Source organism: Giraffa tippelskirchi, chromosome 1, assembly GCF_054371585.1.
Source record: "Giraffa tippelskirchi isolate mGirTip1 chromosome 1, T2T-mGirTip1v1.2.pri, whole genome shotgun sequence".
NCBI classification, from domain to species: domain Eukaryota; kingdom Metazoa; phylum Chordata; class Mammalia; order Artiodactyla; family Giraffidae; genus Giraffa; species Giraffa tippelskirchi.
The window spans coordinates 128573814-128591507 of NC_137275.1; the positions used below are offsets into that span (position 1 = coordinate 128573814).

The window sequence follows — 17694 nt, forward strand, 5'->3', positions numbered from 1 at the left end:
CCTCCCAGGGTGGCCTGTGGCCTCTGCGGGATAAAGATACTTACAGGATCCTCAGAGGCGCGGCCTGTAACTCCAGCAATCCTATAATTAGGGCATAGTGAAAGGGTGTGTTCCCATGGGGTGAGAAAGCACACTCACCAAAGGGGGCAGGGGGTGCTGGGTGGCAGCTGACCCAGGCCCTGTCGCAATAGCTGTGCTGCTTGGAGTGCTTGGCTGCAGGCAACACACGTTTGATTCTCTGAGTCAGATAAGAATGGCTCTTAGGAGAGCCTGTTTGTGTCTTTCTTTCTTCCTTTCTTCTGGGGATAGGAAAAAAATTTCATTGTACCAGTCACGGAACTTGGTCTCAGCCAGCAGACACTACCACTGGCTATCTATCTTAAGTCAAACTGATTGAAAAGGGATTTTTAAAATTAATTTTTATTGGAGTAGAGTTGCTTTACAATGTTGTGTTAGTTTCAGGTATACAGCAAAGTGAACCAGCTATATATTTACATATATCCACTCTTTTTAAAATTCTTTTCCTATATAGGTCATTACAGAGTGTTGAGTCGAGTTCCCTGTGATATACAGTAGGTCCTTATTATCTATTTTATACATAGTATCAATAGTATATATATGTCGATCCCAATCTCCCAGTTCATCCTGGTCCCCCTTCCTCCTTGGTATCCATATGTTTTGTGGAATTTAGAAAAATGGTATAGATGATCTTATTTGGAGAGATTGGTTGTTTCTTAAGGTGAAAGGTGAAACTCCAAGAGAGGGAAGATGTAACTAAAGGTGGTAATTAAGCTGCTTTGCAAGAGGAAGGGCTTCCCAGGTGGCTCAGGTGTAAAGAATCCACTTGCCAATGCAGGACACTCAAGTATGACCCCTGGGTCAGGAAGATCCCTTGAAGAAGGAAATGGCAACCCACTCCAGTATTCTTGCCTGGACAATCCGAGGGACAGAGGAGCCTGGCGGGCTATAGTCCATGGGGGGTCGCAAAAGAGTCAGATACAACTTAGCAACTAAACAACAACAACTGCAAGAGGATGAGGGAGATTTCTCCAGTTTTCTTTGATGAGATGAGCGGGTGTGATGAGTGGTAAGGTTCCAGGGTTGGGGGGATAGAAAGGGAGAATTAAGGAGGTTGGCGGCCAAGGAAACAGGAAACAGAAGAATCTGCGTGTGTAAGTGGTTTGCTGTGAGATCTCTTTGTCCGAGTCTCTTGGGTCATTAGTGATTTCCTGGAGAGGTAAAAGAGGAACTGACTACTCCTGCCTCTGGACTGGCAGGAGTAAAAACAAGAACTGCAGTAAAATGGTGCGGAGGACAGTATGGCAGCTCCTCAAAAACTTAAACATAGAATGACTACATGATCCAGCAATTCCACTTCTTAGTTTACACCCAAAAGAAGTGAAAGCAGGGACTCAGATCCTTGTGCACCTGTGTTCATAGCAGCATTATTCACAAGAGCCAAGAACTGGAAGCAGCCCAGACACCCATTCATCCATGGATGAGTGGATGTGATCTATACACTCAGTGGAATATAAGTCAGCTTTAGAAAGGAAATCTGACTCGTGCCACAATGTGGATGAATGAAATATGATGGTCACAAAACAGTACATAATGTACTGATTCCACTTACTCAAGGTAACCAGATAGTCAAATTCACAGAATGGTAGTTGCCAGGGGCTAAGGGAGGGGAAATGAGGAGTTATTAATTAATGGAGATGGAGCTCCAAGTTTGCAAGATGGAAAGAATTCTGAAGATAGTTGGTGGTGATGGTCGCACAGCAATGTGAAAGTATTTAATGCCACTGAACTGCACACTTCACAATAGTTTAGATGGTAAGGTTTTATGCTCTGTGTATTTTAACACAATTGAAAAAATCCTGGCGGTGGGGTGGGGGGGGGGGGTGAGAAAGAGCCTCTCAGCTCTGCACAGTTTACTCAGGTTTCTTCAGGGGCTCATAAAACTTGTTTCTATATGGATTTGGTTTGATTGCAGTGAAGTCACCTCTTCATTGAGGACTCAGTTTAGGATTTAAGGTGTGGAGTCCCCCTTGGAAAATTCCTGTGTGGTCTGCAGAGTAGGTGGGAATGGGGCCAGCACTGCTGCTTTTCCCTGGAGCCCTGGAACAAACACTATTTCTTTGAGCATCAGGTGAAATAGTGGATTTATATTCAGGAGTCGTAACAAAATATATCTTGCAGGCGAGTCCTGGGATGGGCTGCTCACATGATGATGTGCCCTCAGGACCAAGGCAGTGGCAGAAACAGAATTCCCAGCCTCTTCCAGTGTTGGGGCTCTAACAAGTGGAGTGACCAGGTCACCATTCCCACCAGCAGCTGTTTCCTTCCCTCTAGGCAGAGGTGAACACCTCCAAGCTCAGGGGGTGGCAGGTGGTTCCACCAAGGTGGCCTTGTCCAAGGAAACTGGACAGGTGCATTACTATCACCCCTCTTTCAGCTGATTTTTCAACCCTAAATTGTTCTCAGACTCTTGACCAGATCTACTTGCCATAGAAAAATAGCCCCTTTCTCCCACCAGGCATCCCCACCCACCACATCTCACAGAGACTTGCAGACACCTGGTCGAAACTGAAATTCTCCAACTTTAAAGGATATTTTCAGATTGAGGATCCAATTCCTGAGGCCAGTTTCTGGGTTCACATCTGAGCCATAGGCTTCCTAGCTTTCAAAGATCTTCAAATTGCAGGAAACCCCAAAAAGAAGTGGTTTAAGCCAAACTCTCAGAAGACCATGTTAAATAAAGCAGTGATATGAGCTGGCACTATCTATCAGACAAATTGGACCGCCATCTCCTTCAGAAGGGCTTAGGCAGCACCTAGACCAGCTTCCAAATAAGTGAATTAATTACCAGTCACCCTCTGGCGAGCCTGCCATCATTAATTTGGCTCTACTAGAGTATTCTGATTGGCAATGCATCTGGGTTGTGATGCCCAAGGATTGAGAAGTAAACGGTTGAACTGGATGCTATGAACTTGCCGTTAAATACTTGGGTGGTGATGGTCATTAAATACTTTGCTGATACCCAAGCAAGACTTCCTATCTTGGTTTTTCTCATCTATAAAATCTGGATAAAAGAGATCTGTAGAAGTACATCAAACAATGAAAGAGAGAAAATAGAACAATGAAATGCTTATTGGTGGAGTCACTAATTTTTCTGCAATGCACTTGATTCTGAGCCTGAAGACGGAAAAGTGAGAATGTTGGCATTCATTTGCATAACCAGCAGGAAAGTCCCTGTGGAATCTCACAGTTGGTCTTTCTAAATCAGTTCGGCTCCAAGCACTGGCTGAACAACACAGCTGAGTGTGAAGAAACAGAAGTATGTAAACATTAACTACTTACAAGCAGAACCGAGTGAACAGTGGGGAGGAATCAGATCTTGTGCCAAGTAAGAGCAGCTGGTGACCTCAGTGACCAAATGTCATTAATGGAAAACACTGCACTGGGACCCTGAGGAGGCCCCGGGAGTGAAGCTGCGACGCTGAAGAGCTCGTTAAAACTCTTCTGGACTCAACCAAACTGCCACACTTGGGGCTGGCTGTGTGGTTCCAACAAAGTTAACTTGTAAGTGAATTTTAGAAACTGTGAATGTGTGGCCAGGTGAGGAGTTATTATCCCATTTCTTTCTCAGTAGGAAAAAAAAAACACTAAATATATCATGAACCTTCTCCTAGGTCATGAGCACAAAACGGGTCCCATGCCCCACACTCCAGCTCTACCTGAAGAGGTAGAACTTAGAGGTCAGCGGTTTCGGCTCTGGAGTCTGACTTCTGAGCGCCTCATCCCAGCCCGGCCAGTTGTGAGCTTTGTGACTTGTCATGAGGACTGACTTTGCTGAGCCTCTACCTCTTCATCTAGAAATTGTGAGTGCATGCGTGCATGTTAAGTCACTTCGGGCATGTCCAACTCTGCAACCCTATGGACTGTAGCCCACCAGGCTGTTCTGCTCATGGGATTCTCCAGCAAGAATACTGGAGTGGGTTGCCATGCTCTCCTCCAGGTTATCTTCTCGACCCAGGGATCGAACCCGAGTCTCTTATTTCTCCTACACTGGCAGGCAGGTTCTCTACCACTAGCACCATCTGAGAAGCCCAGAAATTGTGAGTAGGATGGTGATATTACTTTCAGAGTTGTAGTGAAAATTAATTGTTGCATATCAACATACCCAGTTGGTGTCCCCCCCTCCCCAATTCATATGTTGAAGCCCTAGGCCCCAATGTGACAGTGTTGGGGGGCAGGGCCTTTGGAGATGATTAGATGTTGCAGTCATGGGAGTAGAGCCTTTTGGTGGGATTATTGTCCTTATAGAGGAAAAGAGACCAGAGCACTCTCTGTGCATCACGTGAGGACATAGTAAGAAGGTGGAAGAACCTGTCAGCCAGGAAGAGGGTCCTCACTGGGAACAGAATCAGCACACCAAGTCCTTGAACTTGGACTTCCCAGCCTGCAGAACCATGAGAAATAAATGTCTGTTGTTTAAGCCACACAGTTTATGGTATTTTATATGGTGGCCTGGGCTGACTAATACCTAACTCAGAAAGCTTAGAACAGTGCCTGGCTCACAGTAAAACATCCAATAAATATTAGCATGTATTTATGCTTGGCTCTTTTGAAATAAGAAGTATTGCAAATACTCTTAAATGTTTAAAGAATAAGATGACAGCATACCCACCACCCAGCATATAATATAAAACAGCATCAATAGAGTTGAAGCCCGTATACCTTCCCCAATCGCAGTCTCTCCTTCCTGCCCAGAGGTAACCATGCTCCTGAACTTGCTGCTGCTAAGTTGCTTCAGTCGTGTCCGACCCTGTGCGACCCCATGGACAACAGCCCACCAGGCTCCCCCGTCCCTGGGATTTTCCAGGCAAGAGTACTGGAGTGGGTTGCCATTTCCTTCTCCAATGCATGAAAGTGAAAAGTGAAAGTGAAGTTGCTCAGTCGTGTCCGACTCTTAGCGACCCCATGGACTGCAGCCCACCAGGCTCCTCCGTCCATGGGATTTTCCAGGCAAAAGTACTGGAGTGGGTTGCCATTGCCTTCTCCAGCTCCTGAACTTGGTATTTATCAATCCCATGCATTTCTTTATACCCTTACTCCATTTGTAAACAATGAGACTGAGCTGGAAATGCTCCCAAGCCAGGACTGACACACACGCCTTCCAGAAGGATTTGGACACAGTATCTAGCTTAGCGCAAAGGGCTGTGTGGCAAGCGTGTCCTCATTTGTCACCTCACTCTATGATTTTTCACCTCCCTGACCTGAAAACAGGCTACTCTCTCTGTGCTGTACTTAGTCGTTTCAGTCGTGTCCGACTCTTTGCGACTCCATGGGCTGTAGCCTGCCAGGCTCCTCTGTCCATGGGGATTCTCCAAGCAAGAATACTGGAGTGGGTTGCCATTTCCTCTTCCAGGGGATCTTCCCAACCCAGGGATCGAACCAAGGTCTCCCGCATTGGGGGCAGATTCTTGACCGTCTGAGCCAGCAGGGAATCCTGGCTACTCTCCCTAGGTGGACCCCCAATGATGATGCAAGCCGCTCGTCATGTCTGTTAACCGGGGTCTGTGCCGGTAAGGGACGTGCGGCACCCCAGCTCCCCCGCCAGCTTGGCGCTGACGCCTGCCCTCCCCGCTCTTCCTTTGCAGACGGAGATGCGGCTTCAGGACCAGCAGCTGGCGCGGCAGCTCATGCGCCTGCGCAGTGACATCCACAAGCTGAAGATCGAGCAGACCTGCGACCTCCACCGGCGGATGCTCAACGACGCCACCTACGAGCTCGAGGAGCGGGACGAGCTGTCCGACCTCTTCTGCGACGCTCCCCTCGCCTCCTCCTTCAGTCTTTCTGCACCACTCAAGCTCATCGGAGTCACCAAGATGAACATCAACTCCCGCAGGTTTTCTCTGTGCTGAGAAGCCCTAGACGGGGCGGTGGAGCCAGAACGAGGATTTGGGAGATGGGCGGGGGATGTAGGCAGGGAGCTGAGCCTCAGCTATCCCAACGGGTCTCTCCGGAGGCAGGATGTCCCCAGGACAAGTGCTCTCGGAGCCCAGCTGTGGAGCCTAGTGTCCCCATGCCTGACCCTGGTTTAATGCCCAGAGTCCTGCAGAAGGGCTGCTCCATCCGATGTTCAGTGAGACTTGGGTACCCCATGCACACATCTCTTTCCCCCACTCAGTAACCCAGATTCCTGTTTCCCGGAATCACTGGTGCTATGACCTGGGAACCCAAAGTGGGGGGGCCCAAAGCTGTGATTCTTGCAGAAGGCTTCCCCAAAGACACCGAACCTCAGAAGGGAGGTGATTAGATACGTCAATGGCGCCCATGACACTGTCACTGTGCTCTGAGGCTTGCCTCACCCTAAGTGGCTGACTCAGCAACCTCAACAGGGACCCACCAGCAAAGGAAAATCAAAAGGAAAACAGGTGGCACTTGGGGAAGCAGGCCCCACCTGCTGCCAGTGCCCTGGGCAAGGTCTTGGACCTTGGCCCCACAGGTGCCAGGTAAATTGTTTCCAGTAATGTGGGGTCCCGCCAGTGTAGCCAGGGTATAACAGGCAAGACTGTTGCCCGCTCTGGCCACATATACAAGCCCCAACCTTCAAAGAACCCCTTTGCTGTCACCCCACAACCTCGGATTGGGAGGGCCTAGGGGTGGGCTTCCCCGGGGGACCAGCAGAGGCCTCCTGGTGGATTCTGACATTGTCATCTCTGTCACCTTCATGCCCTCACCAGAAGCTTGCCCTGAGCCTCCTCTGAGATTCTGTGCCTGATTTAAACACCTAACTTTAACTGAATCAGACTGTTACTAACCTATGGCCGGCTTGTTTATAACTGTTTGATTTTTGCCCAAATGGCGAACCAGTGGGTAGGTGAAGTTTGACAGAGGTTCAGGGTTTGGTTTTAAAAGGTCCATCCTAAGGACAGGTGGGAGGGTCAGCAAGGTGAGGACTGAGACCTCCACAGTTTAGAAAGTTAACCTAGTGGAACGTCCTGTGCCTGGGGGTTTTGGGTGTTTGACCCAAAGTCTTTGATCCTTCTAGCCAAGCCCTCTGGTTCATAGAGGAATAAAAGAGGCTAGTGGAGGGGAGGCCCCCCTACACCCAAGGTTCCTCAGCTCTTTAGTGGCTGTAGAATATGGATGTGTTAATTATAATCATTATTAATAATGCCTACACCAATCATGTATCAATGAACTTGAATTCCAAAGATGGTACTAAGGCTTTGCCAAACCATGAACTGCCAACCTCTCTACTCTCTGCCTCACTCAACCCTGTCACCTCCCAAGTTAAAATTCTGCTTGCCGTCAGCATTCTGTCATCAAAGTGAGGTGTCCAGTTGCTCTGTCTTTCGTGCTCTATCTTCCTGTAGAGTTTTATCAAGGTCCGTGCATACTTGGACACACACACACACACACACCACGACCCATGCTGGGGAAAGATTGGTTTCCTCTTGTGGGCTGGGAGTAGGAGTTTGTGAATGATTGGTCCCTGGTTAGACAGAGGATAATTTGGTGTTTCCCTGTGATTTCTAAGAGCCGAAGGGTTTATGCTTCCTTCAAAGGTGCTACAACCACATAGCCAAGGTCTGTTTCAAGCTGACTCTGAGCAGTGGCAGAAGTCTGAGGCCCTGCGGTCCATGGAGAAGGCCTTGGTAGAAGGCCAGGCCGCCCCATGCCTGTCCTCAACCCAGCGATGCCTTTCCTGGGGGGTTCTGTACAGATGGCCAAGCCCTACAGAGGCACGCCTGCCAGGCTTCCTCCAGAAGAGCCCTTGAGGTAGGGGGTTATCAGGCTGGCCTGCACACACTCACACCCACTCTACAGAGACATGAACAAATACACACCCAAGCCACACGGGCAAGCCCATTCTGTATTCTGAAAGAAAAGTGCCAAACTAGTTATTTTTCTTTCTAGAAACCAGTCATTACAGTAACTGAAAAAGCTGGACTCAACCAAAGCTGAGTGATATAGCTGAATGTCATCAAGTCAGTGGATGAGTCAACTGGGCAGTTCAGTTGCTCAATTAACCTAATGATTCCTTTCTTTGAGATCAAGGCACACACCTTTTGGAATAGGTTAGTTGTCCGAGCTATTGTGCTTAGTTCATCCCAAGAGCATCTTACTTTGGGATAAGGGAGGAGGGGATCAGGAAGAGAAGCACAGGGAAAAGATGGGTGTGTTTTCTTACTCATTGTGCAGCATCTGTTAGCAGCCCTATTTCCAAGGTGAATGCAAACAACTCACCAGGTCAGTTCAGCTCTGTGAAGTCCCTGCTTGGTGCGGTCAAGAGATGTCTGAGTCAGTCACAGCCTAACCTTCATCACCTCAGAGCAGCCTTCCAGCTATACCATGTGTATACAATACTGTCGCAGTTTTACTCATTATCTGCCCATCTCTCTGACACCCCTAAGAACCCCTGGGTGTAAAACTCAAAGTCTCCTTTGACACTGCCAAGCGGGGCAATGTCTGACACCTTTGTGGGCTCAGCAGTGATCCCAGAGGCCTGGGGAACCCGGGCAGGCTTGAGATGACCTGCCCCTGCCCCAGGCCTCCTCCCTGTAGCAATACCAAGTGCTATTATGTAACCGATGGACAATTTATAATTTTATTTTTTACGATTGTTTCTATATTGCTGTTAGCAAAAGTGAAATTAAAATATTTCAAAAGGACATCTTAATAAAGAGAAGAAATGTGCTTCCTTTTACCTTGTTCCTGTTACAGCACACACAGGGCCAAGCACTGAACTGAAAGAAAGAGAAAAAAAGAGGGAGATCAAGAGGGAGTGGGGAGGAGGGTGGGGAGAGAGGAGGAGCTACAGGATTCGCTGTCCTTCCTTCATGGTGCCTTCCCTCAAGGAGGGCTGCTTGGTAGTGTTGCCATCAGGAGCTTCCCAGCTCAGGATGTGAAATTAAGATACCCAGCCATTATTCCTGAATTTGACCAAAGCCAGCGCCAAAGCAAATCCACTCTCTCCTACATCGTGTGCCAAGTTGCTTCAGTCCTGTCTGACTCTTTGCGACCCCATGAACTGTAGCCCTCTAGGCTCCTTTGAGATTCTCCAGGTAAGAATACTGGAGTGGAGTGCCATTTTCTCCTCCAGTGGATCTTCCCGACCCAGGGCTTGAACCCAAGTCTCTTGCATCTCGGGCATTGGCAGGCGGGTTCTTTACCACTAGCACCATCTGGAAAGCCCCTCTCCTGCATTAAACACTTCAAAGGTGACTGGATTCAGAATACTTGGGTCAAATTCAGAGCACAGCTGGATAGTGGACCCACAGGACGTATATTTCAAATCACAATTCCATCATCCAAGTACGTTGCCTCGCATTGTTGTCCCGTGTGGGGAATTTGTGTCAAACTCATTCAACATCTCAAGCAGCAGTTCTCAAAATGAAGCCCGCATAAAGCATCATCTGGAGCAAGCTGATGCAAATGCATATCCCCAGGAAATTCCTGGGCTCTGCTCAAGGGTCCTGGCTTAGGGCCTAGGAATCTGTTCTATCAAACACCCCCATGAGACCAGCACAGGTGGTCCACAGACACTTAGAGAAACCTTCAAAGGAACAAAGCAGGCAGGGAAGGCATGTCTTGATTTACTTTGGGACCTACTGCGGGACACACTTCAGACACTTTGGAGGTAAAACCAGCAGGGCCCACTGGTAGCTGGAGACTAAGGATGGCTCTCTGGTCAGCAGCTGGATGGGGGTTGCTGTTTACTGAGATGAGAAAATCTGAGGGGAGCACAAGTCAGGAGACGGGCAACATTAACAGTTCCATCTCGGTTCTGTTATATTTAAATGTCTATCAAACATCCAAGCAGGAAGTGAGTAGCTGGTAGGCTCCAAGAGCTTGGACTTCAGGAAAAGACCAATGTTGGATGCATAAATTGGGGAACCTGGATTTGGGTGTTTGAGTGATATTAAAAAGTGCCATACCCAGATAAACTCCTCTAGGAAGAAAGTGTTGACAAAAGTACAACACCCTAGGGACTCCAGCATCTAGGGGTCTGATAGGGAAGGAACAGTCCGAGGAGACTTAGAAAGACCAGCTAGTAAAGTACAGGGGAAAACAGATGAAGGAGGCATGGGAGCCTTAAAGAGGAAAATGTGTCAAGGAGAGTGTCGTCAATATCAACTGCTGTGGAGAAACTAAAAGGTACACAGAGAGATAAACAGTGGTTTCAAGCAAGACAGAGCCCATTTGTCCTTTATTACAGCGACAATAGCCCTTTCAGATCAGGGGTAGCATAGAAGTCCAGTTGTGTGGGTTGAGGAGAAAATGGAAAGTGAAGAAATGGATTGTTTCAAGTTGGTTTGCTGTAAAGGGAGCTGAGAAATAGGAGCTGGACAAAGTCATGAAGTCAGGGAAACAATTTTTGGTTTCCTTGAAACAGTGTATAACAACATAAATGCATAATAGAGTGTTAATTGTACATTAACAGTGTATCATAATAATATGTATAATAAAGATGCTGGCATAATATAAAATATAATAAAGGTGCTGACAATGGGAATAATCTGTTAGGAAAGAAGAAATGGATGGTGCAGGAGAGCGAAGAAAGTAATTGTAACAATGAAGTTCTTAAAGAGGAGAGGAGGGGAGTGTCAGCATATAAGTGGGGGGGCCGGGCTGGGAGGGAAGCAAAGACACTCCTTTCATTGTCATGAGAGGGAAGATTGAAGATGAGCGGCGTAAGGAATCTCTGGTGGGAAGAGGAGGAGAGTCCCATTGGATCCTTCCTGTTGTCCTTGTAACATAGGAGAGTGACTTGGAGTTGGTGGAATGTTGAAGGTCTGGGAAGAAAGTTTTGAAATAATTATCTCATCAAGTGGGCGTGTTCGTTTATTAGGAAGAGGAGTGGAACCATCAAGCAGTGTTGGCTCCCCATTTGAGGCTTGTGGTCTTTCAGTGTGATGCAGATCCTGTGAGTGAGGTTGTGTGTGTGTTCTTTTTCCCTCCAGCAATGGTGTTAGATGCCGCAGCGCACACAGAAAGCAGGCAGAGTGGCGAAGGAATGTGCCAGGCGGGTACATGGGAGGATGGGGAAGCAAAAGTTAAAGTGTTTTGCAAAAGAGCAACCAGTGTTGAATCAAGGAGCCCCAACTGAGTAAGGAGGGAAGAGGGGACATGGAGATAGAGGTCTACGTGCCGTCTGGGACTCCCTGAGTGACAGGGCTGGTGGAGAAAGGCTGGACAGGTAATGACCAGAGTGTGGGGACAGTGGAAGTGACAATGCGGGGACAGTGCAGCTTCATCTTTCAGAGACCCAGCCTGGTGCTACATTAGCTGCCTGGTGGCTCTGGCTAAGTGTGTGCTGCATGCATAGGTGATGTCTTATTTAGAAAGGGGCCTTTGTGCTCAGTCCACAGCATTCCCCTTGGCTTCTCCGCAACAGCAGAGCATCTCTCAATTTCTCACTCTCCCTGTCAAAGCCCCCGAGTCTGAGCTCGTGATGGCTGGGGAAGAAGAGCTGGGGGAGCACAGCTGTGGTGGCCCCGCCAGGACACACAGGCCAAGTACAACCGGGGACCTATCTGATGGGAATCTGATTGGAACTGCTCAGACGCATGGAAGGTTTCAGACGAGGCTATTTTTAAATACCCCGTTCACAGGCTCAAAGCAAACATTGGTGGAGACAGCTAGGCGGTCTCCGAGGGAAGTTGGTTCAGGAAGAGAAACCTCAAACTTTGGAGCGCTCTGGACAGTAGTCACCCACACTCACGGCAAGGAGATAAGTCCATCGGGGACGTTTCCCAACCGGCAGGGACAGGCGCCGATAGTGGGTGGAAATTCCCTGGGAAGTGATCCTGCAAGGCATGGTTCAGCTCTGCAGGACTGGAGTGTATTTATTTCCTAGACCATTCTATCAGACGGGAAGCCCCTCAGTCATGCTTCTTCCAGCCCCTTCCTCCCAACATGCGGACAACTGAAGCCTGAGAAAGGACCCAAGGGACTCTGCCTCCCTCAAGGAAACCCCCTCCCGAGGGGGACCTGGCACCAGCCACTGCCCCTTGAGCCTCATCTGGTCAGGGTGCCCCATCTGGTGGAACAAGACCTAGGTAGAACAAGGGCCCTCTCTCTCTTATCCCATTGCACCAGTCAGAGTGGGTGGGAAGTGGAATTGTCCCAGCGTCCCAAGCGGGGGAGGACTTGACCCAGGGCATCCGGGCTTAGAGAACCATTGGAGGAGTCAGGGAAGTGGCTGTTTTAAGACGAGATTCCCAGAGCTGCTCTGGATTCCAGCAGGCAAACGTTTGGGCTTCTGGCAGTACCTGAGTGGGTGATTCTCAGGAGGTCTTTTGTCTGCCTCTCTGCCTGCCGCCACCACTGGGTTTTCACTCACACAACATCCCCCACCCCAACAGAAGATGTGTGAGTTTCCCACGCCTATCAATTCTTCAGTTCTCTGCAGATACCAACTGGGTGTTCTACGTCTTAATTTTGACACTGTCCACACACAAAATGTCGTTCCCTATATCCCCCACTCCCAACCATAGTGACCTCTAAGCCCAGCTGTCTACACATCTCTCTAAGGAAAGACTGAATGTACCATCCTAAAGATGTATCATGGTGCCCAGGAAGTGAAAAGGGATGCTCTGAAAGCAGGTTTCTGTTCAACGTTTCCAGCCACTTCTATTTCTAGCAGAGGAGACACAGAGTCTCTTTGAGTGGTCCCTTTCAGAAAAGTGGATCAGAGGGACTCACTGACCATCCCCTGGGGGAGGAGAGCAGGAGTCTCTGAGCTGTTGGCTGCCTGGGAAGGGTGGGCAAACTGCACCCACACAAGAAGCCTCCTGAAGAAAATGACCTTGATGCCTTTACAGCTTCAAAAGGACCTCTAAGGCTGAATGCCTGGCTCCTTCATAGGAGCACAGATGTGCAGTGAGACGTGCATCCCAGGGGCTGGGACACAGGAGGAGGTGAGAGCACCGCTTCAAGGGACAAAGCAGAGAGCAAGAAGCAGCCTTGGGGAGGGATGAGTCTTAGGGAAGAAGGGAGAGGAGAGAGACTTGCCTGATGAAATGGGGCTAGAATTCAATCATATAACATGTCAGAAGAGCATGGCTTTATATCAACCCCAAGCTGCAGGTGGGGCACACTATATGCTGTCAGAGTCAAGTGGCTTTAGCAATCTGAGTAAGACTTTTTTTTCTCCTGTCCTGCAAACAAAGAAGCAGGTCCAAGAGCTGGAGTGGCTGACCACTGTCACCGTCTGGGTGATGCAGAACCGGGCATGCACCAAGGCCTCCTAACTCCTCATCTTGGCTCTTCCCAGCACCCTCTCTTCCCTGCAGAACCTTGCTTCTGGAACCACACAGAGAAGGAGGTCTGATAAAACAAATCTGAGAAGTTCTTCCCTCAGTACTGTAAATAATTTTTTATTTTTTTTCACATTTTTAACATGGAGTTTGGTGGTTCAGATGGTGAAGAATCCGCCTGCAATATGGGAGATCCAGGTTCTATCTCTGGGTCTGGAAGATCCTCTGGAGAAGGGAATGGCAACCCACTCTGGTATTCTTGCCTGGAGAATCCCATGGACAGAGAAGCCTACTGGGCTACAGTCCATGGGGTCGCAAAGAGTCAAACAGGACTGAGCGGCTAACACTTATTGAGTTAAGGAAATCCTAAAACGCCCCCTGCTGGAGAAACAGAGGAATCTACCAATACGTGGTTTGTTTTCCAAAGACTAGAACATCGTCAAGAATTTACACCTTGATATTTGCATTTGTGATTGTCATCACTTTCCATATTTGGTGGAAAATTCAAAGTTCAAATGCTATTCCAACCACTCAAAAACTGAAATCTCTAGTTGGAATACACTGTCACTATTAAATTAAATTCTACCAACAGTTTTTAGTATTTACTATGTGCCAGGCAATATGCCAATTCTAGGAAAGCGAGGTGACTAGAAGCTGAAGGTTTATATGGCTCTTTGGTTTTATTCATGCCATCTCAACAGAGATTCATGTTTTGTGTCAATTTTAGAAATCTGTATGACCTTGGGATAAGCAAAGATCTTTTTATATAAAAACACCAAAAAACCCAAACCAAAAAATTTTAACAAATTGGACTTTATCAAAATGTAAAACTTCTGATCTTTGAGAAGAGATTGCTTATGAAAAATAAACCAGAAACTGGGAGAAAATATTCTCAATATATATGTCTGACAAAGAACTTGTAGCCAGAAAATTAAAAAAAAAAAACTTCTTACAACTCAGTAATAAAAAGACAACTTAATTTTTTTAATGTGCAAAAAAATTCAAACACACCCTTCACAGGAAAACAAATGGCCAGTAAGCATGTGAAAAGATGCTCAATACCACCTGTCTTCAGGGAAATGGAAACTAAAACCACGATGGTACACCACTTCCCAGGCTTCCCAGGTGGTGCTAGTGGTAAAGAACCTGCCTGCCAATGCAAGAGACGTAAGAGATGTGGGTTCGATCCCTGGGTTGGGAAGATACCCTGGAGGAGGGCATGGCAACCCACTCCAGTATTCTTGCCTGGAGAATCCCCACAGACAGAGGAGCCGGGCAGGCTACAAACCATAGAGTCGCAAAGAGTCGGACACGACTGAAACAACTTAGCACGCATGCATACCACTTCATACCCATGAGAAATACTAAAAAAGACTAGTAACACCAAATGACAATGTGGAGCAAACTCAAATGTTGCCCCCAGTAGGTTCAGTTGGTTATTTCTCTGAATCGAGTGCCGGCCGTGCCTACGCACGGTTACCATCATCATTGCAGAGAGCCTTTCATATCCACACTGGATTTTATGGTCTGTGACCAGACATCTTCACAGTACTCCCATTCACTCTTGACTTAGATATTATGGTTGTCTCCATCACTACAGGAAAGGAGACTGAGGCTCAGAAATCAGTGATTTTTTTTTTTTTTTAGGACCACATAGAAGATGATAGACCTGGGATTCAAGTTCAAGTGCCAGGGAATTTTGTTTTCTGAATTCGCTCACCTCTTGTGCCCCAGGAAATGTAACTCAGTTCCTATGTTAATTGATTGAAATCACTGTGAGTAATAACATATCAATGACAACAGCAACAGATCTAAGAAGTAGAACTAGGCTGTAACATTCATGTTCTTGCTCAGACCAGTCCACATGTGTTTTTCAAACGATAGAATGACTATAACACTGATTGTTGAGTTTAACAATGCTTTATTTATGAGTATTTCATTTCAACAAATACTCTGCGGTGGAGAGGCCTTGTTAGGAACGTGGCATTCAGAAAGGATTAAGACTCAATGATGTGAGTTTGAGCAAGCTCTGAGAGTTGGTGATGGACAGGGAAGCCTGGTGTGCTGCAGCCTATAGGGTCTCAAAGGGTCAGACAGGACTGAACTGAGCTGAACTGATCTTGACTTTTTCCTGGCTTTGCCACTCCCCAGCTGCGAGATCTTACTCATTACATTTAATTAAACACACACACACACAAAAAAGAGAGAGAAAGGATTAAGACTCAGTCCTGGCCTGCCAGGAACTTAAAAGCCAGTGTTAAGCCCCGTCCAGCTCAGGACTGTTTTCTCCTGTGTGTGGTCCTCACATCAGCTGTTACTTCCTACTGAAATCCCATCAGCTCCTAGTGACTCACAGAATGGGCACTAGTTAGGGCACCATGTCTGGCTCGTCTTGTTTTCCAAGAAGTATAATGGCATTTTCCAAAGTCAAATGGAGGAAGGACCTGACAAGTACAAGGGTGATGATGCTCAGAGTAGGAAAGCAATTTAAATCAGACCTGGCTTGCGGGATCCAGAACACACAGCACCGTTTTTTTTTGTTTTGTTTTGGGGTTTTTTTGGTATTTTATTTTATTTTATTTTATTTTTTTTTATAAATTTATTTATTTTAGTTGGGGACTAATTACTTTACAATATTGTAATAGTTTTTGCCATACATTGACATGAATCAGCCATGGGTTTACATGTGTTCCCCTTCCTGGACCCCCCACCCACCTCCCTCCCCATCCCATCCCTCTGGGTCATCCCATTGCCCCGGCCCTGAGCCTTTGTCTCATGCATCGAACATGGAATGGTGTTCTGTTTCACATATGATAATATACATGTTTCAATGCTATTCTCCCAGAACGTCCCACCCTCACCTTCTCCCTCAGAGTCCATAAAATTGTTCTATGCATCTGTGTCTCTTATTCTGTCTCGCATATAGGGTTATCGTTACCATCTTTCAAATTCCATATATATGCATTAGTATACTGTATTGGTGTTTTTCTTTCTGGCTTACTTCACTCTGTATAATGGGCTCCAGTTTCATCCATCTCAGTAGAACCGATTCAAATGTATTTTTTTTTAATGGCTGAGTAATATTCCATTGTGTATATGTACCACAGCTTCCTTATCCATTCGTCTGCTGATGGACATCTAGGTTGCTTCCATGTCCTGGCTATTGTAAACAGTGTTGCGATGAACATTGGGGTACACGCGTCTCTTTCAATTCTGGTTTCCTCGGTGTATATGCCCAGCAGTGGGATTGCTGGGTCATATGGCAGTTCTATTCCCAGTTTCTTAAGGAATCTCCACACTGTTCTCCATAGTGGCTGTACTAGTTTGCATTCCCACCAACAGTGTAAGAGGGTTCCCTTTTCTCCACACCCTCTCCAGCATTTATTGCTTGTAGACTTTTGGATAGCAGCCATTCTGACTGGTGTGAAATGATACCTCCGTTTTTAATAGCGCTGTCAGCCTCCAGCCTGACAGCCCTAGCCTGCTTGAGAACTGGTAATGTTAGAGTTTTGACATGCTTTTTAACGTAATTATAAAATCTGATAAGTCAAGCAAACACAGGTCTTTTTTGCCTTTTTTCACAAATTTTAAAACAACTCTTTTATAAATCATAGCAGATACCTCCAATTACAAACATTTCTCTGGGAAGGAGGTGGTGCAGGTAGGGGCACTTCTGTGATACATACCTTTTATTTACACATGTCCTGCCTTTTGAGGGCAGGGGAAAGAAAGCAAAGACTGTTATTCTTTTTTTCTGTGATGAGAAGCATTCTCGTGAAGGACCCCTCGGTTTTGTGCATCTCAATCCTTTTTAAAGTTTTGGCATGTTCATTTGTTGAATGAATGACAGTGAGTAAGCTTTCCGTGCCCACATTTGGCTGTCCAAATGAGCCCCTGTACCAACTCTTTCAGCTTCCCAGATGGCTTAGTGGTAAAGAATCTGCCTGCCAATGCAGAAGATGCGGGTTTGATCCCTAGGTTGGGATGATTTCCTGGAGGAAGAAATGGCAACTCACTCCAGTATTCCTGCCTGGAGAATTCCATGGACAGAGGAGCCTGGTGGGCTACAGTCCATGGGGTCGCAAAGAGTCAGACACGACCGAGCACATACATCACACAGGCTCATTCACGTGTCCCTGTTCATATTTATGGGCAAGATTTATGTTCATATTTATGGGCTGAAGCCCCCTCCCCACTTACCAATTGAAATTCAGCTGCAACCTCTCCTCTATAAATGAGTTCCCCATGTGATCTGAAAATATTATTTAGCAGCGGGAATGGTCATGTAAATCAAATGCAAATCAAATCAGCAAAATGTATTCTATCTAATATCAAAACAAACTAATAGAGCTGCTACAATGACATATCAAGGAATATAAAATGACTGAGAAAATAATAAATCATTTTAGCAGTTTCAAGT

The 17694-nt window shown here is 46.9% G+C and overlaps 1 protein-coding gene across 1 annotated transcript in view; it reads left to right on the top strand.

The window, feature by feature from the left end:
- The window catches only part of FAM167A (family with sequence similarity 167 member A), a 32021-nt gene extending 23312 nt beyond the window's left edge, over window positions 1-8709 (top strand). The window contains exon 4 of the mRNA XM_081530066.1: window positions 5664-8709. Within this exon, the coding sequence (XP_081386192.1) occupies window positions 5664-5927 (264 nt within the window). The 3' untranslated portion in view covers window positions 5928-8709. The remainder of the gene's footprint in view (window positions 1-5663) is intronic.
- Window positions 8710-17694: the final 8985 nt, after the last annotated feature.